Source organism: Momordica charantia (assembly GCF_013281855.1).
Source record: "Momordica charantia cultivar OHB3-1 chromosome 3 unlocalized genomic scaffold, Mcharantia_2.0 BLBB01000003.1, whole genome shotgun sequence".
Lineage (NCBI taxonomy): Eukaryota > Viridiplantae > Streptophyta > Magnoliopsida > Cucurbitales > Cucurbitaceae > Momordica > Momordica charantia.
The window spans coordinates 22,871,246-22,896,928 of NW_028275161.1; the positions used below are offsets into that span (position 1 = coordinate 22,871,246).

The 25,683-nt window shown below is 33.8% G+C and overlaps 3 protein-coding genes across 8 annotated transcripts; 1 reads left to right on the plus strand and 2 right to left on the minus strand.

Annotated features, from left to right (window-relative positions):
* Window positions 1-75: 75 nt before the first annotated feature.
* On the minus strand, window positions 76-3,741 carry ESP1 (hydroxyproline-rich glycoprotein family protein). 3 transcript variants are annotated; one of them, XM_022281352.2, is made up of 7 exons: window positions 3,450-3,741; window positions 3,239-3,316; window positions 2,568-2,603; window positions 1,928-2,464; window positions 1,720-1,815; window positions 489-671; window positions 76-388 (listed from the first exon to the last, which is right to left on the minus strand). In XM_022281352.2, the coding sequence occupies exons 1-7, from the start codon at window positions 3,540-3,542 to the stop codon at window positions 263-265; spliced, it is 1,149 nt and encodes a 382-aa protein (XP_022137044.1). In that variant the 5' UTR covers window positions 3,543-3,741; the 3' UTR covers window positions 76-262. The 3 variants fall into 3 exon arrangements, with proteins under 3 accessions (XP_022137044.1, XP_022137043.1, XP_022137042.1); XM_022281351.2 differs by having other exon boundaries at window positions 1,720-1,811; window positions 1,924-2,503; XM_022281350.2 differs by having other exon boundaries at window positions 1,928-2,503; window positions 3,450-3,739.
* A 440-nt stretch (window positions 3,742-4,181) lies between these two features.
* Window positions 4,182-8,229, plus strand: LOC111008891 (NADH dehydrogenase ubiquinone 1 beta subcomplex subunit 10-B-like protein (Complex I subunit NDUFS6)). 2 transcript variants are annotated; one of them, XR_015789750.1, is made up of 4 exons: window positions 4,182-4,546; window positions 4,931-4,981; window positions 5,060-5,116; window positions 7,981-8,229. XR_015789750.1 is itself a non-coding variant. In XM_022281758.2 (3 exons), the coding sequence occupies exons 1-2, from the start codon at window positions 4,261-4,263 to the stop codon at window positions 4,960-4,962; spliced, it is 318 nt and encodes a 105-aa protein (XP_022137450.1). In that variant the 5' UTR covers window positions 4,183-4,260; the 3' UTR covers window positions 4,963-4,981; window positions 7,981-8,229. The 2 variants fall into 2 exon arrangements, 1 of the variants encoding a protein (XP_022137450.1); XM_022281758.2 differs by lacking the exon at window positions 5,060-5,116 and having other exon boundaries at window positions 4,183-4,546.
* A 4,847-nt stretch (window positions 8,230-13,076) lies between these two features.
* Window positions 13,077-15,405, minus strand: CRF9 (Integrase-type DNA-binding superfamily protein). Of its 3 annotated transcripts, none has more exons than XM_022281822.1 (3): window positions 15,179-15,405; window positions 14,712-14,937; window positions 13,077-14,567 (listed from the first exon to the last, which is right to left on the minus strand). In XM_022281822.1, the coding sequence occupies exon 3, from the start codon at window positions 14,331-14,333 to the stop codon at window positions 13,323-13,325; it is 1,011 nt and encodes a 336-aa protein (XP_022137514.1). In that variant the 5' UTR covers window positions 14,334-14,567; window positions 14,712-14,937; window positions 15,179-15,405; the 3' UTR covers window positions 13,077-13,322. The 3 variants fall into 3 exon arrangements, with proteins under 3 accessions (XP_022137514.1, XP_022137515.1, XP_022137516.1); XM_022281823.1 differs by having other exon boundaries at window positions 15,154-15,405; XM_022281824.1 differs by lacking the exon at window positions 14,712-14,937.
* Window positions 15,406-25,683: the final 10,278 nt, after the last annotated feature.

The window sequence follows — 25,683 nt, forward strand, 5'->3', positions numbered from 1 at the left end:
TACAGGTTACTTTATCACGATAGTCTTTCACCCAAATAAATTTAAAAAATAAAAATAAAAAAACAGCCAACTCAATAGCATAAAAATACTCGCATAGATAGACGAGAAGCAAAAAGTTACAGATACAAAGACAAAGTCAAAACACTCCCATAGCAGCCTAAAAATCAATCTGAGCACGATCAATGATGCAAGAGTTAAGAAAGGGGGAGGGGAAGGGAAGGGAGGAAATCAAGAGAAGCCTGCTTCCCTTCCAGAACATTTTTCATTGGCGCAGTATCTTCTGTAGTTGAAACACTTGATTTCTTTGCTCTGGAGGCAGGAGATTGATTTGTTCCGGTGTGAGACTCATGACTTGTTGAAGTAGCATCTTCTCCATTTCTTGGCTCAACTGAAGGAGAAACCCCGAGAGTGGGGAAGGAGTCAATCGCAAAAGATGAAAATAAGATAATGTTATTCCAAACAGAAATAAAGAGTCACTAGAATGGTACCGGTGGTGCAGGACGAGGCTGATTGCCAGGGCCCATCTGACCAGGGACTGATGGTGGTGGTCCGGAGAGCTGCTGTGGTAGTGTAGGATTCTCTGGAGGGCCAGGCATCCAAGGCCCTCTGTCCGCAGGCTTTGAAGTTCCAACTTGATTCATGAACTCTGTACCTAATTTAGAACCTCCAGCCTGAGAGAAATATGCACCAAGCGAGACATTAAACAGCTAATACTGTGGTTATTTGATAAATTGTTCTCTACTGGCTTTAATAATTTGCTCTAAAAGTAGCTGGCATGCTCAAAGTCAAGACCTGCTTGTCTAAAACAAGTCCAATTTCTTATGATGACTAAGAACTATAGTTGGCAAAAGAAAGTACAATTGCAATAACGGCACATGACTGAACAATTAAAGCCACTCCTATTGAACTTTTGAGCTGTTAAAATTTAGGACTCTGTAAGCTCCAAAGTCCAACGCGTACTCACTCACCTATCATATTAACCAAAGCTATATATGAAACTCAATAGAGAACCATGCAAGATTGAGATTGAAGGATGTGGAACTCCTTATTCCATCAATTCTCATGAGAAGGAAACCTATGAGAATATTTACAACATACAAAAGGTTAAAAATAGATCAAACAGCATGACTGCGGCTGTTTTCTTTTGAGCAACCCAGGTTCCATCATCTAACGTCTTGATGCATTCCAGGGTTATGCCTGAAATCTAAAAAGATAACTGCGTCCATTTCAGGCAAATGCAAACACAAATAATACCAAGAACCTACAAGTATATTCCACTGGTATGGTGGGTCTGCAATATTTACACCAGTCTATACTGCTTAACCATTATTGGTAAATAAAATTTGGAAAAGAAAAAATCACATAACATTGGAATCTAATCAAAGTCTAATCTATTTATATTTAGCCTCAACAGAGTTACATAAGAAAACTGTATTATTTATAGCAATATTATTATCAATGATTAACAGTCCAGCAACTATACTGAACAGAATAGTCAGGGGCTCAAGATAGGCATACAGCATGAATCATGATTAAGATTTAAGTTGAAACAGCACTTCAACAGTGTACTGGGGCAGGAAGTCGATAAATCTACCTCAAAGCCAATTGAAAGAAAGAAGCCCATGCTCCTGTCAGGCCTCACCAGCCTCGTAAGAACTCAACTGATCTAGTATATGCAAGATAAACACATCCTAATTCAGTAAATAAAGAAAGAGGTACCTGATACATTGATTGAGGGGGTGGCTGACTAGGAACTGCTGACTGTCCCTGAGGGGGAAATGAATTTCCTATACCAGGAGGAAGTTTGGTACCTGACTAGAACGTTAAAAAATAGACAAGAGAGGTTGAGAAATAATTTTTGTCTGGAGATTTGTGTATTGTAAATCCAAAGGAGAATTGTAACTTGAAAACTAAAACTCTGACCTACATGAAACATGGGCTGTGAAACATGCTGTGGGATGCCGGCAGGTTGGTAATTCATATTGTGCCCCACTTGTTGGGGGTAGTGCTGATGGAAATTTGGACCCGTAGGTGCTCTGGACTGTGGGGGTAGTGGTGCCTGTAGTGGCAGGTGGGGAATTTCAGCTGTTTGTAATGGCTGCTGCAGCTGTACGGAAGCAGTTGAAATCTGGGGTTGATGAAGTAAAGGTGGCTGTGCAGCAGACGGTAGAACTGGAGGTACGCTTGGAACTTGAGAGGGTTGTGGAACAGAAATGGGATTTGCTTGGTGCATCTCAAATCCCTTGGGATGCTGTGGTGTCTGCAGGGGAATCAGAGGTGCTGACTGAGGCTGAACGTTCACTGTAGGAAGAGTAGTTGATGAGATAGGCATTGATGGTTGATTCTGATATTGTTTTCTAGGAGGGGCCAATGGTGGTGCATTCGTTTGTTCTTGCAAACTTATTTGACCTGCTGGTGTTTGAGTAGGCTGAATATTTGACTGATGAGTTGTATGTGTTGATGGCTGAGAATGATGCGAGGTTGAAGGCTGGATGCTTGGAATCTAAACTGAAAAATAACTTTAGAAAAATGCAGGAAAAAAAGAGAGAGGATAACTAGCGTACTACCTGAGGAGGCCTAACCATCCCAAGCATAATCTGCGCCTGGTAGATAAAAACAGTAGAATCAATAACATTTTCACTAACCAAATAAGAAACTAAAGGTAAAACCTCTAAATGAGCAGATCAACTAGTAACAAGGGTTCCACGCTATTAACCATATAACTCAAAGTACCCTAGAGAATAAATTACTGTTATTAATAACACTTGCTCCTGGTCGGAACTAGAATTTAGCGTTTAAAGTTGGCACTTGCAATAGGCCATACAATTTGACAGTCTATGCTGTCTCCAAGGAGGTAATAAGAAGAAAACTCATGTTCCAGACTACTTTTCTCGTCTTTGAGATTACACGTCCTTGCAGAGCAAGTTGGAAAGATAGAGAGATACTCCCAAATTAGTTAGATTTCAACCGGAATAGATCAATCCATTCGTTCAAGGAAATGATCCAACAGCTTTAAGTTAATTAATTATTAAAATTAAACCTCGTAAAAGATTGTGTATACAATCATACATTACTATATCGTATTCGATTTCCTTGCCGTACTTGCAATTATACAAACCCTGTTTCATGGGAAAACCCTAATTGTTCAAACTCTTCAAAGACAAGATTAACAGGGCAAGCTCCACACAGTTAAGTAAAAGAGCTTTACTCAGGACACGAAAAACCTAAAAATTGAAACCTGGAAAAGAGCTTTGGTCAAGAGCGGATTTTGGATGAGAATTTGTTTCGCCTGCTGCTGATTCTGTTCAATCAGTGTCTGCACAAAAATAAACACAACACCAATCATACCTCCGACGTCTAGACATTGCTCGGAGACAAACCGAATTCAGGATGAAGAAAAGGGGGACGGAGCAATATCGATTCCAAGAAAATAGAAAAAAACAAGGTACCTTCATTTGAGACATGATATCATAGAGTTGATTCTTCGACATTCCTGCGATGCTCTCCGGCAGACCGGTGCCGGCAACTTGCTTTCCCGCCATGTTCGACGTCCCAGCACCACCAACTGAGACTGCGATTGCTTCTCAATTTCTCGCCAAGAGAGCTGCGAGATTTGGTTCGTATGAATCCAACAGCGTAGCGTTTGCTTGTCCGGAAGTTTATAAATCTTCAGGGACAGAAATTTGCCGCAATTTTTCTACTCAGGCATTTGCATTAGCTTCCCCCCTCAATATTAATAGAAAGACTATGATTCTTTTTCTTATTTCGGTATTTCATAAAAAAATATATCTTTACCAATATTTTGAAATTTGAAATCAATTTTTAAATGGTTAAAGTGTATATTATCAATCAAAATGTCCGAAATTCTGAAATATATGTATATATTAAGTGAAAGTTTATAAATAAATACCTCTATAATAGGTGTTAGATTCTAATTCCAATTTTGATATTTGGGATGTAATATTCTAACATGTATATTTATATTTGCCTTCGATTTCAGAATTTGCTAGAATTTGAAAAATATTCTTACGAAAAAATTTTTTTTTGGCAAATCTGGGTTTTGAACAGAACATTTAGCCCAATTACACTGGGCTTTGTGAGGAATGAAAATGGGCCCAGCGACCGAATGTGCTTTCAACCCGGCCCATTCATTTAGCGCACTACGATGAATATCGTGCGTTGCGTTGTCCTCCCGTGTAGCAGCGCGAAGAGTAAGACGATTCTCAGACTCGGAGCACGCACAGAGAAAGGGGAAAAGCTATGGGGAGGAGGAAGACAGTGGAATTCGATGAATCTCCGCCGGATGATTTCGATGCGGAGAATCCGTACAAGGATCCAGTGGCGATGCTGGAGATGAGGGAACACATTGTGAGAGAGAAGTGGATCGATATCGAAAAGGCGAAGATACTGAGGGAACGGCTCAGATGGTGCTACCGCATTGAAGGAGTCAACCATCTTCAGAAGTGCCGCCACCTCGTCCAACAATACCTTGATTCCACTCGCGGCATCGGCTGGGGCAAGGACGGACGCCACCCATCTCTCCACGGTTCTCTCTTTTCGTCTCTAATTCTGTTTAATTTCCCAGAAATTTCAGCATTATAGGAAGTATTTTGCCTTTTTGGCTGAAGATGGAGGTATTTAGAGTAACTGAATGTAGGTTATAATTGGGTGCCGATGCTCATAAGTGGGAATCTGCTCCATACTGGAAGTGTTAATTTCTAAAATATTTTTTGCTTATAAAACGTAGTGGATGAATACTCTTTGAAATTAATCTGATTCATTTCAACCTTTTGATGCTGGGGTACTATCTGGCTGCACTATTCTCCAATTTTTTCTCCTTGGGCTGCTCAAGAAATTTAAAGGACTGACTGAATGAAGTAACTCTCCCTCTAGTAATGATCTGATGGTGTTTCTTCTTGCTTCTGATTAGGTCCTAAAGTGGAGCCAGGTGAATCGGAGTGAACCTCTGGGAGGAATAACGGTGAGTCTAAACCTTTGCAACTTGTCTGGTTAATTTCTGTACTTGATCGTTCTGATCATCAAATCTTGTTTTTGTCAGAGCTATGGATGAACAATGTATATTGGTTCTATATTATATTTGGTGTGCTGCTACGAGGTGTGAAAAGAGTTATGAACTCTAATCAATTGTCAATATTGCCAATTAATTTTAATTCTCTGTTGAGTGAAAACTTTGATAGCAATTATGCAGTAAGATTTTGTATCATTGTAGTCGCTAGTGGTTTGTTTTCGAAGACAATTGAAATTTTCTGTTCCTTTAGAAATCATGAGTTTTTAAGGAGTTGCATAATGATCTTAATATTACAAGCCACTTAATCATTGTTCTTAGAAGTGTGTATAGAAGACATGACATTAAGTCGGTGGTCATTGAAGCTTGAGTTAACTTTGGGGATAATGGGATCCTCACAATTTGTTGCCCATAGAAGTGGCAGTGATAGGTGCTTCTGTTCACTTTTGCAATCATACCAATCTATTTGAGTGAATCACTGGTGGCTGTATATAGGAGAGTGATGCTCTTTGAAGGAGCTCAGTTGGCCTTTTTGGGCGTTGTGGGTGGTGTTGGTGTGTGGTTACAGGGTTCTAGATCCCCCCCAAGAAGTTGAATGTGGATAGATTACCACTCTTTAATCTGTTGAATCTTGCTCTCGTGAATAGTAACTTCTCTTGGTTTGCTCTTCGTGCTCCAGTGGTTTATTGTAGACTTTGACAGTGCTTTTTTTATATATATATTCTATTTTGTCTAGAGGGTGGTTGGATCTTTTTCAAGGACATCAGACAACATTTTAGTCCCCGAATTGCTTTGGACTACTGGCCTATTTTTCTTAACATTAGGATTGCCAAGCAGGGTTTGGCTTTTTAGAAGATGTGGTTACAATGCCCATCTCCCTTCATATGGGGTTTCCGGTTTGTAAGAACTCCAATGCTATTGGTAATCTTTGCACTAGAACATGGAGGTGCGTTAGGGATTTTTATGGAATGAGAGGATTGGTCTAGGGTGAGGTAACTTTCATTCAGTCAGTTATTGGTGGGATCGTGCTCCTCCTTAACTAGTTTAGGATAACTTCATCTATTTGTTCCATGTTGGAAAAGATTGCAAAAGACTTGCTGAGGGGAGGGAGGAGTGATGGGAAGAAGGTGCGACTCATCTAGTCAAGTGGAGGCTGTGTCCAAGTTGGCCTGTAAATGTCAAAATCTGAATGTAATTTTTTTTCTTGGTTTGTTGCGTTGGGAGAATTAGTTCAGCTGAGGATGTTATCCAGATGTTCTTGTCTACGATCTTGGGAATTCAATAATATGTTCTCTGTAACCATATCAAAAAAAAAAAAAAAAGTGTTCTCTGTAAATAAGCATTAAAAGATTTGAATCATATCCTGTGGTGATGTCACTTTGTTGTGAAGATGTTGGGATGCCGATTGCGGGAAGGTAACCATATAACTATGTTGCAATATCAAAGAGACATTACAATATCAATAGCCTTTCGAGAGGGCTATCCCTCTTCCATGAACTATCCCAAGTTCCTTACCTTAAAACTATTCCCATCGATTTCTCCCTTCTCTCCCTCCGACCTCTAGTTATATCCAACTTATCCTTAACTAATTAACATAATACCCCTAACTAATATACTAATATTATTTCCAAACTATTCCTAATAGTACTCTTACAGAAGATTTGGGGTAGATTCTTGGAGATCTTTACTGTTGGTTAGGATGGAGCAATAGAGGAGGTGCTTTGGCATCCACCATTTGTCATGATGGAAAGCCTCTATTGGTAGGTTGCTTCTTTTGCTATTCATGAAGGAAGAGCCTTGGTAAGGAAGAGGAGATCGACACATTTCAATGACACCAAATATTCTCTACAATAATTTTTAGTGATTATCCATTATTTTCTATTATTAAACAATTGGAACCTCTTTTTATTATCCTTTTTCTTTTGTGGCTCGACTTTTGTTCTTTCTTTGTGCTGAGTTAAAGTTGATTTTTCATTTAAAAAGAACATTGATAAGAAAAAAAAAATTCTATGAACTAGGTCTAGATTGGAGTTTGGTTTTGCTGGAGAGTGATATATCTTATTTTCCATACGGTCTATACCACTGGTTATCTGAACTAAGTGTATATAATATCTAAATGAATGTTTTTCTGGATAACTAAACCAATTTTCCTTAAGATATATAAAAGTACAAAGAGGACCACACGGAATAGCTAACCCAATCCAAACCAACAAGGGGACTACGAGAAAAATTACAACAATGAGCCCCTACAGTTGGTGATCATGAATAAAGGATAACTATAATAAAGCTTAGAACTTTGAACTCAAAAGAGAGGTGTTGGAGTGTACCAACATCAAAACCTCTCTTGACGACCTCTTAAGACTTGAAAAAATTCTTTGTTTCTTTCCTACCAAATATTTTATAGATGGTAAAGTAGCCGGCTTACCATAAATGACTTGTATCCTAAAAAGGAAGATCTAAGGTAACTGCATTGTTGCCCGACAACTTGAATTTATAACCAAAGTATCAAAAGTATGCCAAAAACAACGCCATGCCTCAGTAGCAGAATGTCTAAGCCAAAAGATGGTTTGAATCTCCCAAAGTTACACCTGTACAAAATACACCAGTGACGCCAAGGCAAAAGGGTAGAGAATCTTCAAATAAAATTAACAATATTAGAGCAGCCAAGAAAATAGTCAAATTTCTTCAGGATCTTCAACTTCCAAAGCTTGGAGAAGAAAGGGCGTAGAGACGAAATGGGGGAAGAAACTAATGGATGTAGATGTACAAAGTACTGCAGAAGAAAATGCCAATGGGTTCTACACTGACCCTTTAAATTACAGATAGGAGGCTAACTGAATGCTAAGGGTTCTTGCTAGTCAAGTTGATGCCTATGGTGGTTGTTATCATTATTTTTTCATTCCACGATAAATAAAAATACAAATGAAGGATAAAGGTTTTTGCATCTTTTGCAGGTGAACTAAGTGGCTTGCAGAAAATGTTTGGATGGTTTTCCTCGTTGTGATCTGTTAAATCTGGACCTCCATCAGCTGCAGTTTTTTTATAATTATTTTCTTTTTAAAAGAAGGAATATGCATGGATCACAATGCCATGGGCAATGGATTTGCACAGTTTCTTGTTGTCTAAAATTGCCAATAACTTGGACATCTAAAAAACGCCAAATAATCAAATGAAGTTTTCTGTCATTGGATGCTTCTCTTCAACTGTGTATTGGTTTTTGGTTATGTCAAATGTGATACTGAGGTCTAGCAGAAAGATTGTATGGTCGTTTAATTTGGTTTGTGTATCTTATATACAGTTTTTTGTTCTATAACATGCAGAAGTTAGTATATGGTATAGAAGATCAATTTCATAAACTGAGTTTCTGTCGTTTATAATAATTAGTAAATTTACAGCATAGGACAAAGAAATCCATATACCAACTTTAACATCAGATTTTGTAAACTTGCTAACCCGAGAACTTGATAAGATCATATCATACACTAAAGCTTCAACCATTGAATAGCGTAATCTCTGGTTTTAAGATCAATCACGTTGATTGATTAGACTGCCTAACCTGTTGATTTCTGAGTTCATTTGTATTTATAATTGCAAAAGACAGACAATGATTTATCTTATCGTGTTCATGCTTTTTGAGGGATTAAATTCCCACAGATAAGATGGAATAATGTAGGTACATGTAGGTTTTTTGTTATTTTGCCCCAGAATATGATATCCCTTTGCTGATTCGCATTCTATTTCAAAAAGAGGCAAAAGGGAAAGAGAGAGGAAAAACAGGAATAATTCATGTAATATCTGCTACACAGAACAGAGTTGCTGAGTGTGAGTGAGCAGGACAGATTCAGAAACTTTGAAATTCCAATGCCATTTGGTGATTTACAAATTGAACAAACTGACAAATCAGTGAGAATATATGCATCTCACTAGGGAAACCCTTGTACTCTTTAGAACGAAAGTGAATTCCAATAGGTGAGTTTTCAATGAACTCTGTCAAAATCTGCACTCCGAAATTAATTTTTTTTTGCTGCGGATGTAGCTGTAGCTGTAGCTGGAAGACAGCAAATTATTATCAAATATATTGGCCCCAACTCCAAGAAAGTAAATTTTATACACTTACAACCACAGCTCAGAAAGTAGGTCTATTTGACTCATCAATTGGGTTTGTACAGAATAGCTACACGTGTGTTTATTGATGCTAGTTTCTCAATTCGAATAACATGTAAGGATGAAGATTCAAACTCAAGTTGGAGATATAAGGAAACTAGTTGATGAATTGGACTTCTTAGGATCCTAAAAATCTCGGAATCAAATATGTGGTTCAAAAATCTAAAATTTTAATATTCAATATTCTTTTTTAAGTCTATGAATCATGCCAGCTTGTTGGAGATTAGTAATGAACAGAGATATCTCATTGTAAGATTGTGTACTATTCTAATCTTCTTAGGATTCTTCTTCCCTCCTTCCCCCATAAGCACTTTATGCCCAACATTTTAGTTGGTAGTTTATGATTCTTTGTGATCAATTTATTGCGATAAGATACAGTATCATGAGATCATATTATAATTATAGTAATGTGACTTCTAAAATTGGTTATTGTAGCATTTTGAATTCAAAATTATATCCCAATAAATGAGTATTCCCCTCAAGACATTAATTGTGAGAATCATTTTTATTATATTGTGTACTAAAATATAAAAGATAGGTAAGAATAATGATGGATAGAAGAATCTTGTTGGTAGGATGTGCTTAGTAATACTACTTTCTAAAAAGAATACATCCTTACCAATACCAGCAATTTAAAACTTGAAAAAGTTTTAGAACATGCCTAATTCTTTTATGTATTGCTCACAGATCTCTTTTCATGTATGGTTTCTTCATTGATTTTCTTACACATGGGTGTTTTTTTCTTCTATCCTTGGATTCTCTCTCTAAAGCTCAGCCCTCATTTTTGGTTATATTAGAGGGAAGTTGGGGGAAAAGGGGACAAAATTTGGAAAATTGAATTAGAAAATAGAAGAGGGAGAATTTTTGTGGATGGAGCGGATTTGGAATATCGTTAAAGGTGTCAATTTCCTCTACTGGAGACGGGTTCGTAGGGACTTGCCCTGAATGGGATGAGGAATCCCCATCTAGGCATCCCGCTGAATAAGGACTGAGGAAAAACTTTCTCCACCATCTAACTGGGGACGGGAACGAGGATCACCGTCTCCATCCCTGTTCTCTGTTCGAATTTATTGTTGAGATGTCGTAGATTTATTGTTATATGTTTATATTTTATAGGGATAATTTAAACTAAAACGAAATAGTATGGTTTTTTTATTAGGTGTTTTAAGAAATTTTCATTGATAAATGACTTTTCATCTATATGTGGAGAAAGCAAGTAATTAGAATTTTATTAAAAAAAAAAAAGTAATTTAATGATGAAACTAATTAAAATAATAAAAAGAATAAATGAGGATGATTCAGTGTGGGGATCCGATCTCCGTGAATTTTCCGCAGAGAAGTTCTACTTGAATCCTACGAGGATGGAAGACAAAATGGGGAGCGGAGATGGAGACAGGGCATCCCCGTCCTATGAACCTCCCTAAATATGATGCACGTTGTTAATTAAATAAAAAGAAAGGATTGAAATTTAAATTTTGAAAATCAATTTGTTGTGAAGGCGGCTTCCCTTTGGACCCACTCTCTCTCTCTCTCTCTCTGTCTGAATTGACATGGCGGCTTTCTTTGCCATCCCAACTCCAACTTGCATATTTTTGATTCTCATCTTTGTTTTCAGAGTTCAAAAAAAAAAGGGGTAAGGATATAATTGGAAATATCTGAAACGCAAGAGCTCGCACTTTGAGGTAAATTTTGCTTGATAACCTTATGCACAGTAATGTTAGCTCGATAACTCAAATGGACTAATTATTGACAATTAGCTTAAATACTATTTATTTTACTTTTCAACGTCTAGTTTGATTCTGATATTTTCAACCTCTATCAATTTTAGTTTTTATATTTTTTAAATGTCTGATTTTTGGTTTTTTTACTTTTAAAAAATCTTGTTTCATTTTTTTCAATCACAATTTCAATATGACATTACATTTAATAAATTTTTTTGAAAATATAACCATAACTTTGCATTAAAGAGTTTTTGTTGGGTATATAATTTGTGCTCAATTTTTATTACTAGAAACCAAAACAATCACTTTTTATTAGTACATTAAAAACTAATGTACATATAAAATGAACTAAATTTTTGAAAGTTGAAAATACAATGACCAAAATAAATTGTTTTTTAAAGTAGATCAAAATAAATTAAAATTGAAAGTACAATGGTCAAAATAATATTTAAATCGTTAAATTTTTAAATTTTTGAAAACAAAATTAAAAATTTTAAAATATTAGGGTTGAAATTAGAATATTAGGTAAACTTCAAAGGGAAAAAAAGGAACGATACATTTATCTAAACAATTAAATTTTTGTCAAAACTAACTAAAAGTGAGAAGAATAAAATCTTTCTTAGATTCTTTATATTAATTAGTTAGAATATCCTTATAGAAACTTAATTATCAATATCTTACTCCATCATCAATTATGTAAATTAATTATTATCACAAAAAATAAAAAAAATGAAAAATAGTCACTGTCATAATATTGACAGCAAAGCAACATGTGTCAATTACTGTAATAAACTGAATAAATATCCGTCAAAAATCAATTATATGGATCAATCACTACTGTCTCTGAACATTTCAAATAATAATAATCACTGTTCTCAATCCTATAAGTGATTACTGATTTCTTTTAATTATATTTATTATCAATTTTCATGAAACGTGCATTTATAAAAATTTAAAAAAAATGAGGCTGCTCATAAAAAATTTCCTAATATAATCAAAATAATTGAAGGAAGCAAATGGAGAGTGGAGAAAATTCAAACTCCACTTTAAAAACCATCTGACAAGAGATGTTTGACTATTTTCTAATATAGAATGACTAAAGTCAAACGTAAATTTCACTCTAAAACCCTTTGAAATAAATAATTTAAAAAAAAGGCCCCAACTTTAGAGTAGGCTGTGGAAATTCAACTTTAAACTTCAATGGAAAAAAGGAAATATTCTTTTTAATGATGCAAGAAAAGTACATATAACCACCACCCTCAAATTATGCAAATATTGCTTCCTTATCAAGCTATCCTCTGCTCTGTGGATGTGCCACTCCCATTATCTACTCTCTCTTCCATCGCTAACTTGGTACGCAAGCCACCAAAAAAAAAAAAAGAAAAAACCCTTTTTTTTTGTTATCATATGATAAGATTAATTAAACTTCAACTTTATCGCAACCCAATCACTCAAGCAAGTCAACTTCTACTAACTCGATTGATATTCTTAGCAGGGTGCTACTATATCTTCTCTCAAAATCTATTTTATAGGAAGAATAAATCATCCCTCGACATAAAAGCATAATACGAAACTGATGAACATTGGTATTAGAGTCCAAAAAATTCAAACTAATATCCAATCCAAAAATAAAATCCGACCAAGATTGGTGATCCCAAAAGAGACACCATCTTCAGAGGCATGTTAAGGTAGACCTAACAAGAGTGTATAATATAAGTGAGCTACTCCTCCCATGAATATTAATAAATTAATAAAACCAACCCAACCCCTGCTGTCAAGATGGTTTTTCAAACAACCTCGATCAGCGACTCGGTTTCGAGACATGTTTGATAAGTCCTAGGGAAGTAAATCTGTGGTTGTTTCGTCCATGCGTTTCATGGTCAAATCTGTGTGTGTGTGTGTGATTCTCACTCTAGGTACTGCCCAACACTTGCCTCTCTGGCTCTCTCTGCCCATAAGGCTTTGCCAAACACTTGCCATAACAAAAACACAGCAAAATCGAGCAAGAGACAAAAACAGGGGAGCCTTCTTAGAAAGGGAATCAAAAGAAAGGCAGCATGTACACAGATAAGACCAACTCAGAGTTTGTCTCTCTGTGAGAAAACAGAAGAGGAAAGAAAATATATATGACAGTGTCTGAATGAATGCACATTGGTGCAGAGGAGTAGGCAAAACTTATCAGACTTGCATTGATAATAATTATGTAACTTAGCAGTACAAATGAGAGTTGAAAAAAATATCTTGGACGGCTCTAAAAGCACAGAGAAAAACCCAAGAACTCTCCCTCTACCAAAAACATTATCACAGATTGCATCCTCACAATGGCTCTATTTCAAGACCAGACTCACCCAAAACAATTTTTTTTACTGCTCTCAGTGCCTACTAACTATCTCCTAACTGCAAAACTTAACTTACATGCATGATATACTGCTCAACGTCTCGTCGAACCAAGAAAACTCCTTGTCGAAATCTATGTCCATTGGAGGAAGATCAAGTGCCCCAAGACTGTTTTCGATGTTGTATAGAGTATAATCGTCTATGTAGTTCATATCATCAGATAACTGATCAAAATCGTTGCAGATCAATGAACTGTCATCAAGACCTTGAAAATCCAGCTCCCGAGCATCTAATGGTGGTATCGGTAATGGTATCGATGTATCTTCCAGGATGTCTGAAATGGACTGTTCGTCTTCGTAGACCTTATATTCTTCTTTGATTGAATATGCCACAGTTTGATCCACATTGCATTCTTGAACTACATTCTTGAGTTCATTGCTGCATAAACTTCCAGCACACACATCAAGTACAGATGATGGTGAAGGATGGGAAAACAAAGCTATAATTTCTTCTGATTCAGCTGAGGCATCAACAATTGACCCGCTCTTCTTCTCCTCCTCGGATTTCTCTCCGCAAAGCTCACTGTTGTCCTTTGATTGCATACTTTCGAACTCGCACTTCTTTCTCTGATAAGCAACAGCAGCTTCTTCTGCAGTGTTATAAGTGCCGAGCCACAATCTTCGACCACGAAATGGATCTCGAATCTCTGCTGCATATTTCCCCCATTTCCTCCGTCGAACGCCTTTATACATCGACGACGATCTCTGTGTTCTACTGCTCCCTTTTACTTCAGTCTTGATTCTGATTTTGCCTCCACCATTTTCTTTGTGCGAGCTCTCCTTGGATGGCTTATGGCGGATGTCTGAAAACGGTATCTCCCAAATGAAGCGCTTACCACCGATCTTTTTAGCCTCTTTATTGAAAAGTTCATCTTCTTCACTTGAGCAGTCTGTGGCATCAGGATCATGAAACACTACACGAATTTTCCTCACAGAATTGGACTTTCCTTGGTTTAGTTGCTTAATTTTCTTCCCTTCTTTACCATACACATCTCGAATTGGAAATTGCTCGCGGAAGCCAGGCATTTTGAGCTTAAATTCTTGGCTCCAATGAATAAATAAGCGAGGGCAAAACTTGTTTTAGAAAAGAGGATGAATATTTGAGAGCGTGGAGGAGGATTGAGAAATGGAGAACAGAGGAAGTTGTAACGATCTTAATGTCACGGAAAACCCAAAACCCTGAAACAAAAATTAACCAAAATTGAGAAGAGAATATGACTTCTGATAGATGCTTGAAACCCCTTCACTCCAGAACAAGACCTGCAGGAGAAGAAGAAAGCGATATTAAGCAAAAACTAGAAGGGTTTTGAAGAACAGCCAAAAACCCACATATTGGTCGAAAATAATAGACTCATCAGGTATTGAACTCTAAGAATAAATGAGACATAAGCAAAATCCACATACCGACTTGATCTCAATTGCATGAAAAAGGGTCGAAAACTTTGATATTGTTGAGAACCAAATTGCATGTGAAGTGTGGAGAACAGAGAAGAAGAAGAAGAAAACCAGAGCTGCTTCAAAGCTCCAGAGGACAGATGAAACTCAGAAGTCATAAATCCCTCTACTAAACCCCCCTTTTGAGCTTTCTTCTCGGCGTAGAGAGAGGAAGAGAGAAAAATGAACAAACAAGCTGGGGGAACAAACAGGCGAAATGGGTCAGAAGCATGGACTGAAAAGTCAGAGAGACGTCAAAATCCCCAAAAATACAAAAGATATTCACAATCAATGGCGAAAGAAACCTCAAAAACAAAGCAGATTAAGTTCCCAATAGTATCAATAATCAGGAAAACAAGCAACCCCAATCAGAAAGGCACAGAAATTGTTGCAATTAGAGGAAGAAAATAACCAGAAAAAGTTTTTGGGGCACTCACTGAGGCCGTCAGAGAGTAGCTTCTTTGAGGGGTGTCTGTGCTTTTTTTTGGAGCTGATTCTCTTGGGGAAATTGTGGCCCTCCAGCGGAGAGCCTCTTCCTCACCTCTCTGAATCTCCTCTCTCTCTCTGTGTTTTCTTCAACCTCTAGCCAGAGGGACGAAATGGGAGTGTGAAAGGAGCCATTTTAAGCTGAGCTAAAAAGGCTCGCGTGCTGCTTCTTGGGCCATCTGTCCACCCAATCCCAATCTTTAGCAGCGGCTCCCCTCGACCTTTTTCTACAATTACCCAATTTGTTGATTTTCCTGGCGGGTCCCTTGCTAATGTCTGATGATATTTTAGTCATTTCAATACCACATTTTCAAAAACACAGTGTCGCACCATGAGATCTTATAACAAACACCCAAAAATCTCACTTGCCCACCATTGAATTTAAAGCACCACACAGAAACTTCTTTCATATGACTTTTAATTTTTTATAGGTATCCTTTCTTTCATCGTTTGATTTGGGCTGGATGGTTGATTGAGCTTATCAATCCAATGTAAACATGGTGAAGATGGAGGGAGCATTCACATTTTAAAAGGATGTTTGTGGAGGACAAGAGGCGTTTGACATTGATGTTTCGATCACTATAGTCGAATTGTGTAAAGGTGTACTGAAGTACTACGTATAATACAATGCCGTCCTGCTGTATATACATTTTTCTTATATTGATTATATTTTGTTTCAAGTTCAAACCAACTGTCACGAGGCTAAACGCTACGACTCACCTTAATTAGGTTGCTTCTTAGTCTCACATGCATTGTTTGGGAAGCTTTCTAGTATCACGTTTTTTTGTTAGAGTTATTACTCATATAGATTAGATAGCTCAAAAGTATCACTTAGATCGAGCTAGACTCAGTCAAGTATATACGATAAGCATACAACAATAAATATGCATTTATTCCTACATTAAACAACACAACAACATATTTTGGATGGTACTTTGCACTTGTCTTGTTTTAGATTGTCACAAAGCATGTCTGGACAACGTTCTTGTCTCACATGATCACATCGTCTTGGAACCTAGACGTACGTAAAATTAGATATATAGATTTATGGTATCTTTTAGTTAGACCTCATTTAGACTAGGCTATGTCGCTACCTAACTTCCTTAGATTGGATTTTGTACTAATGTCTTCATAATTTTTTACTTGATAAAATTTAAAATGAATTTCAACAATTGTGGTGGTTGAAAAAGGTTGAAACAATAGCAATAGCATGTTGAGTAGCTTGTGGTCTCGGACTCACTTATGCTTTGTACTAGCATTTTTATAGTTTCTAAGTTGGTATAGCTTTGGTTTTTATTAGGGTTTTAAAATAACATTTGTGGTGGTTGTGATTGGAGCGAGACAAGCTCGTGCATGCTAGTTGGTTTTTAGTCTCACTTAATTAAGTCACGAGGTACTTACTGTTTGTTAGTAGACCACAGTGTTATTCACACAAACAATTTTGAAAGTAATAAACAACTTCTATTTTTCTTAAAACATTTTTCACGACAAAAAAAAAAAGCACAAAGTTATTTTTCAAATTTGTTATCTTTTTGTTCCAAGTAATCTTGAAGTCAATTGGCGAGTAAACCTCTAATATATAACATTGTTTTTTTCAATATAATATGTGGGGTGGGAGATCGAACTTTACAACCTCTTGATTGTAGATTTATATCAATTACCGTTGAGTTACACTCGCTTTGACAGTAATATAACATTGTTGGATAAAATCAAATAGGATGATAACGCTTATGAAATTAATATAACCTCTCATTTTGTTCATCTAAATTAAAGCAACCACCGGTATTAGGAAAAAACAAAAGCTAAACCTTTTAAATGTGTAAATTACTTGAAAACTTAATATATTAAAAAAAAAGACTTGAAAAAAAAAGTCTCGATATATTTTTAGTAAAATTTATTAAAATAATGAATTCTATTGGAGGAATTTTTTTTAAAATAATTATCATGTAAATTGGAATGAATAGTTACATGCAACATAGTTTCATTTTTCCAACTACGCTCTCTTCAAATTGTTTTTAATATTTCTGTCATAATATTAATATTGTGATAAAAACATATAATATTCTACATTAAAAAAATAGGGATAAAAGAAGAAAAATGGCTTAAATTTATTTATTTTGTAAAAAATAATACATAATGAATAAAATGGAAATGGGTCTAATAGGACGATGATGGTTCCTTTGTCGATATCTTGAATTTTAGCACTAAGCCAATTTGTCATAAGTTTTGGTTTTGCTATCATTTTTTCAATTATTTTGTAGAATTTTCAAGTCAAAGTATCTAGACTTTAATGGCTTTCTTTTTTATTTTTTTGTTTAAACTTTTCGTCGTATAAGTATCAAATATCAAATTTTATTCATCTTAGATCAAGTTTGATAATGATTTTAATTTTAGTTTTCAAAATTTTGAATTAAATTTATTTACAAATAAACTTTATCATTATTTTCTTAAAAAAAATTGTCAAATTTCAAGAACCGAAAACAAATTATCAAAAACTGGTTGTTAAGCTCCCTATATTCTATAGAATTTTATTTTTAATTTTCTACCTAATAAATGTTAAAAGAGCTTTTAATGTCTTCTTAAATGACAACAACGATATAATTCACCTAGCTAAAATATATATAAAGAAGGTCGAAATTCGAATCTTTCATTCCACATATTGCTGAACTAAAAAAGAAAAAAGAATACCCTAACCTTATATAATAACCATTTTTTTAATGGTATTATTTTTCTTTCAGAGAAATAACTTATTTTCCAGTCAAGAATCTTACGATGAAATTATTGATTCAAGATACAGTCAATTATGATGAAATTATTGGAGATGAATACAATGGTGACATTATTATAAAATCTGAAGAATTAAAGATCCCATCTTTCACTTCAAAATTTAATGTTTTTACAAAAATAAAAGAAACTATAAACTTCAAAGCAAAGCAGTAATAATTGAGAGGTTATACAATCAAATACGTATATAGGTTGAATAATTTAATCTGTTTTTTTTTTCCGAAAATAAATCTATGACTATGAGGAAAGTTATTATTTGGAACATATTAATTTACCCAATTATGAAGAAAGTAAATGACAAACTACGTTTTATTTTTATTTTTTTTTAAAGCAAAATTAATGTATGGAAAAGACCAATCATTTCTCTTGTGGAATTGAAACTGGAAGGTCTATTGTTTAATTTAAATAATATTTTTTTTTTCAAGAATTTGTTAGATAAAAATTAAAAATTTTGGTTTAAATTTTTTGTTTTTAACAATTAAGGTTCTACTCAAAATTTTTGTTAACCCTTTTCTTAAAAAAAAATGTTCACAATTTTAAAACTATTTTATTTTTGTTATGAATTAAAAAATGTTTCTTTTGAAAGATTGAAAACAAAAACAAAGAAATTATGAGAAAAACAAGTTTGATTTAGGAAAGCATCATCAAACAGGTCGTGGTAAGATTTAAGAATATATATTGGATAATTAATTTCTAAAAGTTATTTTTTAATGAGAGATTTTTCGCTACCATTTTCATAAATTTAAGTACACGAAATTTGAGGTTAATAAATTTTGATTGGTGTAATCTATGTTTGTACCATACAAAGAAATATGTTATAAAAACGTCATATACTAAACACAGGTTTCTAAGTCATATCGTTAAAGCAGACATAGTTTAGTGGTAATTAGAATCAAGCTATGTTGTCTCGTAGATAGTAAGGTCAGTTGATTGTTCGTCATGACAAGGTGAGGAAATTTATCCTCCGCCTGTACTTTGTTCTCGGACACTATTCCTGGCTATGTATATCGATCTCCAACCAAGAGGTTGTAGGTTCAATTCTCCACCCCACATGTTGAAGTTACCCAAATTTAATTTGTGATCAATCTAACACATCACATCCTTTCTTTCAAGAAAAACTCATTCTATTAAATATTGTTATCTTATAAACAAACATGGATAAAATTCTTAATTTGGACTCAAATTTCAAAATTCATAATACAATAACGTCATATTTGAAGTTAAAATTTATCAATATTTATGAGTTTTATATCAAAATCAATCGACAACTATAAGAATAGTCTATTTACACTATAAATCTTTTTAGAGGATGATCTTTTTAACAAAATTGAATCCAACTCAAATATATCTCAACTAATTAAGATATATATCTCTAATTAAAATATTAATTGTGACGTAGAAAAAATAAAATTGAAAATAGGAATGCATGCATTTAGTTCTAGTTTCGAAAGAGGACAATAATGGTGGCAGCACCAGCATCTAGAAACTAGAATAGCCACAAAATTTACAGCCACATCACACCAATTTCACTCTCCATGTGGATTACTTCTCAAATATGGTACCCTTTTTGTTATGCCAAGTAAGGCAACTAATTAACTTCACATTCAATGCTATTTTAATTAATTTGCCCTCCTCATAAATTTCATTATTTTATTTTTCAAACATTTTGATATTAATTTGGTATTTGCATTTTGGAACGTAACGTTATCATTTTTACAAATATTTTACAAGTTATATTAGGCTGTAAAAGATATTGAATCCGTTATTGTATTGTTAACATGTAATCCATTATTATAATTCATGATTAATGTGTAAAACAAATTTCAGTTACTCATCTTTCGTAAAAGACGAGGGAGAGAGTAGGTTTAATACCAGCTCACATGTGACACTGATATCTAACCACTTAACAGATTCAAATCTACAATCTTATAAACGAAGATGTCTTGTGTAGTGTGGGAAATCAAACAAAGAATGCTAAATTAATATATTTTTTTTAATACACCGATATGTGGAGGTGGAGATTGGAATTCTCAACGTTTTGTCGAAGATATGTGTCTTATTCCATTAAGCTTAGCATAGGTTTGTAGGCTAAATATATGTTTTAGTCCTTAAGTTAAAGGGTATTTTTTCCAATTTAATCACTATTGTTTAAAATTTTTCAATATAGTCTCTTGCATTTTAAAATTTTTCAATTTATTCTCTCATCATTCCTTCGTAAATGTTAAAATTTTATGATGGAATCAGCAAAATTTTAGAGTAGAAAAATGTCATCTATCGGAGGAAAATTTATAATTCCTCCTACAAATTTGTTTGTATAACATTGGTAGTGATTTTGAGCTTTTTTTTTTTGTTTTGATGACATTTTTTCTCCTCTAAATTTTCAAAAACTCACCATTGTATGGTGCTAGACCAAAATTTTAACATTCACCAATCACGAAGGATTAGACTGAAAGAAAAAAAAGCTAAAACGTAAGAAACTAAATTGAAAGAGCACTCAAACACGAACGTCAACAAGTTCTCACATACATCTTATCCAACAAAGAACATTGTAAAACCCAAAATTGGGTAGAAGAAATTAAAGGGGGGAAGGTAGAAAAATGGGGAAAAACACTATAGTAGTCAAAAGCAAAGGAGGCAAGGTGAGGTGTTCATGTTCTTATTTAGCATGCCCTTTCAACTCTCCCAAGGCAAGATCCTACTACCTTTTTCTTTCTTTCTTTTCCTTCTTTATTTTGAAAACATTCTTCTATTTGTCTTAATTGCCCCCCTCCCCACAATGACTTGACTCATTTTCTTTTTTCTGCTTCCTAATTGCCAAACACAGCCCCTCCACTTTTCAAAATCTACAAATGCCTTCTCTTCCCCATCTAAAAATAACCCATATCACACTTTTAATACTTTTCTTTTCCTTTTAAATGAAAATTTTTATATTCATATTAGAAACCCCTGACATATGTAAATTAGTTATAAATAGTATAATTTTTATTAAAAAGAACATTAATCATAAAACATTAATTATTTTTGGTTTTAATATCAGAGAACAATAATGGATTGTGGCCCAAATGCTTGATGTGGATCCAATTCGTGTCCGGCCCTATTCATCTCCAAGCCCTTTTGAATGTCAGATGGGCCCAAGTATAACAACAATAATGAGTTCAAGCCCAATTCAAACTTTGATTCCAAATTTATTCTTTTTTAATATATTAGAATCTATAAGGGGCCAGAGTTTTAAGAAAAAGAGAGAGAACTTCATGCTTTTAAATAACTCTTTTTAATTCTCACAAATATTGACTAAATTGTAACTTCTAGAGACCGAAAGCCGGGGTCGTTCTATCAATAACAAAGTATCCGGGGGCCATTATTGATTATATTAAAAGTAACCGGGGCCATTCTGTGGATAGCCAGAAACCTGGTGGCATATAATTTAAATTTAATGGTGCGGTGGGGCCAAAATAAAATGTTAAATTTTATAAATGTGTATTTTTATGGAGACAACAATCATCGGTGGGTCTAATTGCAAAGCTCCTTATATTGCGCATTATCTTTTTCTTTTTTTTTTTCTTTTTTGAGAAAGAGAAATTATAATTTAATTGGGGGAAAAAAATAACATAGTGATATTTTACCAGTCAGATGACTAAACATGGATATTATCTACTCGATTTGTATAAATCAATTGCGTTTCCTCTCTACCAACTAGTAGTGAAGTAGTTGTATTCTATGATATATATATTATTTTTATAATAAAAGTGTTATCTATCAATTATTGATTTTCACTTCTTGTGTAATCTTTTCTTATTTTAAACTATCAGCAATATAAAGTTGATTGATTTTAATGTGCTTAGATTTTAAAACGACATGACCATATGTGTCATCTACTACTTCTTTTGAAGTCATGGTTCAAATTCATACATTCATTCACCTTTGTTGAATTAAAATAAAATAAAAAGTTTAAATACTACTTTGTTACTTATAGGTTCGACTTTAGTTCAACTTGGTCTCTATACTCTCAAAACATCATTATTAATCTCTATATCTTAAAATTTTGTTCCTTTTTAGTCCATGTATTTTGGTCTTTATGTTTTTAAAAGGTAACCATTTTAATCCCTTCATTTTCATTTATATTTAACTTCTTTTGAACGTAATTTTATATTTCACTTTATTCACAAAATTTATTGAAATGTAGCCATAAATTAGAATTAAAAAGCTTTCATTACATATAAAATTTGGGTTAAAATGTTGAAAATGAGAACCAAAATAAATGTTTTGAAAGTACAAGGACTAAAACAAATAAAGTTGAAAATACTTGTATTAAAATAAACATTTTGAAACTACGATTGTTCACTTAGGTAGGAATTAATTTTCTATGTGTTTCTTTGATAACCAATGATTTTCTCGAGGTACGTATTCTAAATACTCACATAAGAGAAAAAAAAAATTAAAGACTCAAATAAATCGAATTAAAAATAGAAAGAACAAAATAATATTTAAAAAAAATATTGAGACAAAAAAGAAATTAAATGCAAATTTGAAGGAGAAGCATGTAATTCACCGTGATGTGATATTTTTGCAAAACTTTCAAGGAAATTGCCATTGAGCGGCCCAATTGTTGCTCATTTAAAAAAGTTGACCTATAGAATGCATGCTTTTGGTCCATCTCAAAGGCTCTAAAGAACTATCAAGGGTAGCAAATCACGACCGTCAACTACGGTAGACAGAATCTCACGCGCCAATCTGACCGTAAAATTTCTCCACAGCAGGTGCCATCGCCGCAAGTGCATCGTATTTTCCCATCAGGCGCGTGATAGTTTAGTTAATGTCCAGCACTTAGAATTTGCCCCGATTTCTAACAGTGACGTCATCATACGGAACTGAAACGACGTCACACCATGGATTCCAAGGTTCCCATCCAACGGTGGAAATCGAAAGGCGTCAATTGTAACTGATTAAAAATTCAGCAGGTCTGGTCATTGGGCACAAATGGCCGCCCCTACAAATCTCCACCTCTGAATTCGAAGATTTTCTGCAGCCTACCTACGATCCGCTGATCGGCGCTCCGGTTTCGAAGTTCCGTCGGAGATAATCGAAGAATAAAAAGTAAGAGTTTAATTCGGAGATCGAGAATGGAGAGGGAGAAGCGGAAGACAATGTCGCCAGAAGAGACGGAGAAGAAGAAGAAGAAGAAGAAGAAGACGAGGAAGGAAGAGAGAGTGGCGGAAGCGGCGGCGGCGGCGGCGGAGGTGGAGGAGCCGACGACGGAGGAGGTGGAGGAGTTCTTTGCCATTCTGAGGAGGATGAATGTGGCTTTAGAGTACTTGAAAGCGGCCAATCGGATGAGAACGACGGAGGAGACGGCGGTGGTAAGCAACGGAGAGGTAGGGGAAAACAAGGAACTGAATTTGAACGAAGTGCCGGCAGATTCTTAAACTTCGGGTAAAGCCATGGAAACAGAGACGAAGAGCTCGAGTTGTTTTGTTCGTTCAGCTTCTTAATCCCACTGTAAATTAATCCTAAACTCAAATTTTAAATTAATATCCAAGTTATGTCACCAATTAGTCTATTTATGATGATTTTTTTTTCTTTCAAATTTTCCTCTCCCTCAGTTCAAATAACTAAACATGATTTTTGTTTCCAAGAGGTTCGAATCCATCATCTTTCATCGAAGATAATTTTGTGCTGTCGATTATAAGAAGTTGATTTAACATAGTATTTCTTAACAATTGATTGAAGTTATTTACTAAAGTTATCATAAGAATAATAAATAAATAATCTTAATTATTAAATTTTTTAACACTATTCTATTTCGAACGCAAAAGTACACTAATATATATCATTAGACAAAACAATATGAAATTTTCTGGAGGAATTTTTTGCTCACTAGGCAAAACTAAATGAAATTTCCTAAATAAAATTGGTGAGAGACAAGTTTCTTGGTGGATATTTTTTTCATTAATATATTTATAATCTTTCCTAAATTAAAATAAAAATTTAACCGAGCTATAAAACAATTTAGTTCAATTATGATAGTCTGATATATATTTTGTGATATTTTTTAAGTATAAAAAACAATTCAATTAAAATTTCAACATTCATATATATATTTACATTTTATTAATTGGTTTAGAGATTAAAATATATATATATATATATATGAAGGACATTCTTTGTCTCCAAAATTAAAATAGGAAATGAAATATTCGTTCTGTTCGAGAATAGTCCAGCAGAGTCGTATTCTTATAGAGAAGTAGAACGGAAACAATTTTATTTAAATTTTATGCCTTATTCATTAATTTTTAATTGAAAAATCCATTAACGTATATTAAAGAAAGTCTTCAAATCCGATGGTTGCAGTCAACAACTTTTCCACCATTTAAATTTAAATAAAAGAGACAACTTGACATTACAAAAAAAAAAAAAAAAAAAAAAAAGGTTGATGAGTGGTCTATATTAAAGTAGAAGACTAATTGAAAAGCGTAGTCAAGTTATTTTTTTAATTGGCAAAGTACCTATTTTTAGTTTATTTTTCTATTTCTAATCATCACGGTTAAAGGAAAAAATTAAAAAAATTAAAAGTAAAAGAAAAGAAAAGCAGAGTCATGTTCCATAGATTATAGACAATTAAACATTTTTCTTTTCAGAAAAGCTTTATTTGTTCAAATGGCCAAATAGTTTATTGAATTATATAATTGTATTTTAACCTCGTGAATATCAATATAAATTTCAACAAAATTAAAAAGAGTAGTAATACTAATTAAAATTTGAATTTATAAGGTTGACATTAATTTGATATTATTAATGGTTAAATTATTTTGTGTAGATATGTCATCAAAGTAGAGTAGTTAGTTGTATATATATAAATATAAAAATATTTTAACTTTGATTTTTAAAATACTATATTAATTTGATTTTTGAGGTACGATAAACTACTCGAATATATCATTAAGTAATGCACCCAAAGTCTTGAGTGTTAGGTTAGGAAAAAAAAAAAGGTAATTTGTTCCATTCTTGGACCTAATTTTTCCTCGAACAACATTTCTAGACTTCGTAGTCCTATCAAAATCCAGCTTTAGAATATTACAAAAAAAAATTAAAAATAAAAATTTGTTTAGAAAAACTATAGGGTTGTTTGGAATTTGTCCTAAAAATTTGTTTTTCAAAACTAATCGGTGAAAATATGTTTGGTTAATTTTTTTTAAATGTTGTTTTCTCTTCATTTACTTTCATAAACATGGTTTTTTTTATAGAATAATTTAATTTGTTCATTTTTAAAAATCATGAACTTAAAAGAAAAATAATTGCACAATAATTTTAGCATGTTCAAGTTACTCTTCCAAAATTTTTTAAATTGACTTTAAATTTTGTTGTAGTTTTTAAATTTATTTTGATCGTCCAACTTTCAAACCTTCCATTTGAGTCCAACTTTCAAATATTCCATTTAAGTTGCAAAATTTCTATGAAATGTTATTTTTTAAAAATAAATTAAATAATTACCCAATAAAATGTCACTTGATAGCTATGTGGTTTCTTAATTAGAATATGATAAGTATGACCATGTAAATCCATTCATCATCTACCAATGATTTACAAATTTGAGTTTTAATCGTTGGTTCACCGAAACAAATACAAAAAATAGGAGCTGACTGACCGATAAACATCTAAATATTATTCTTTTGTG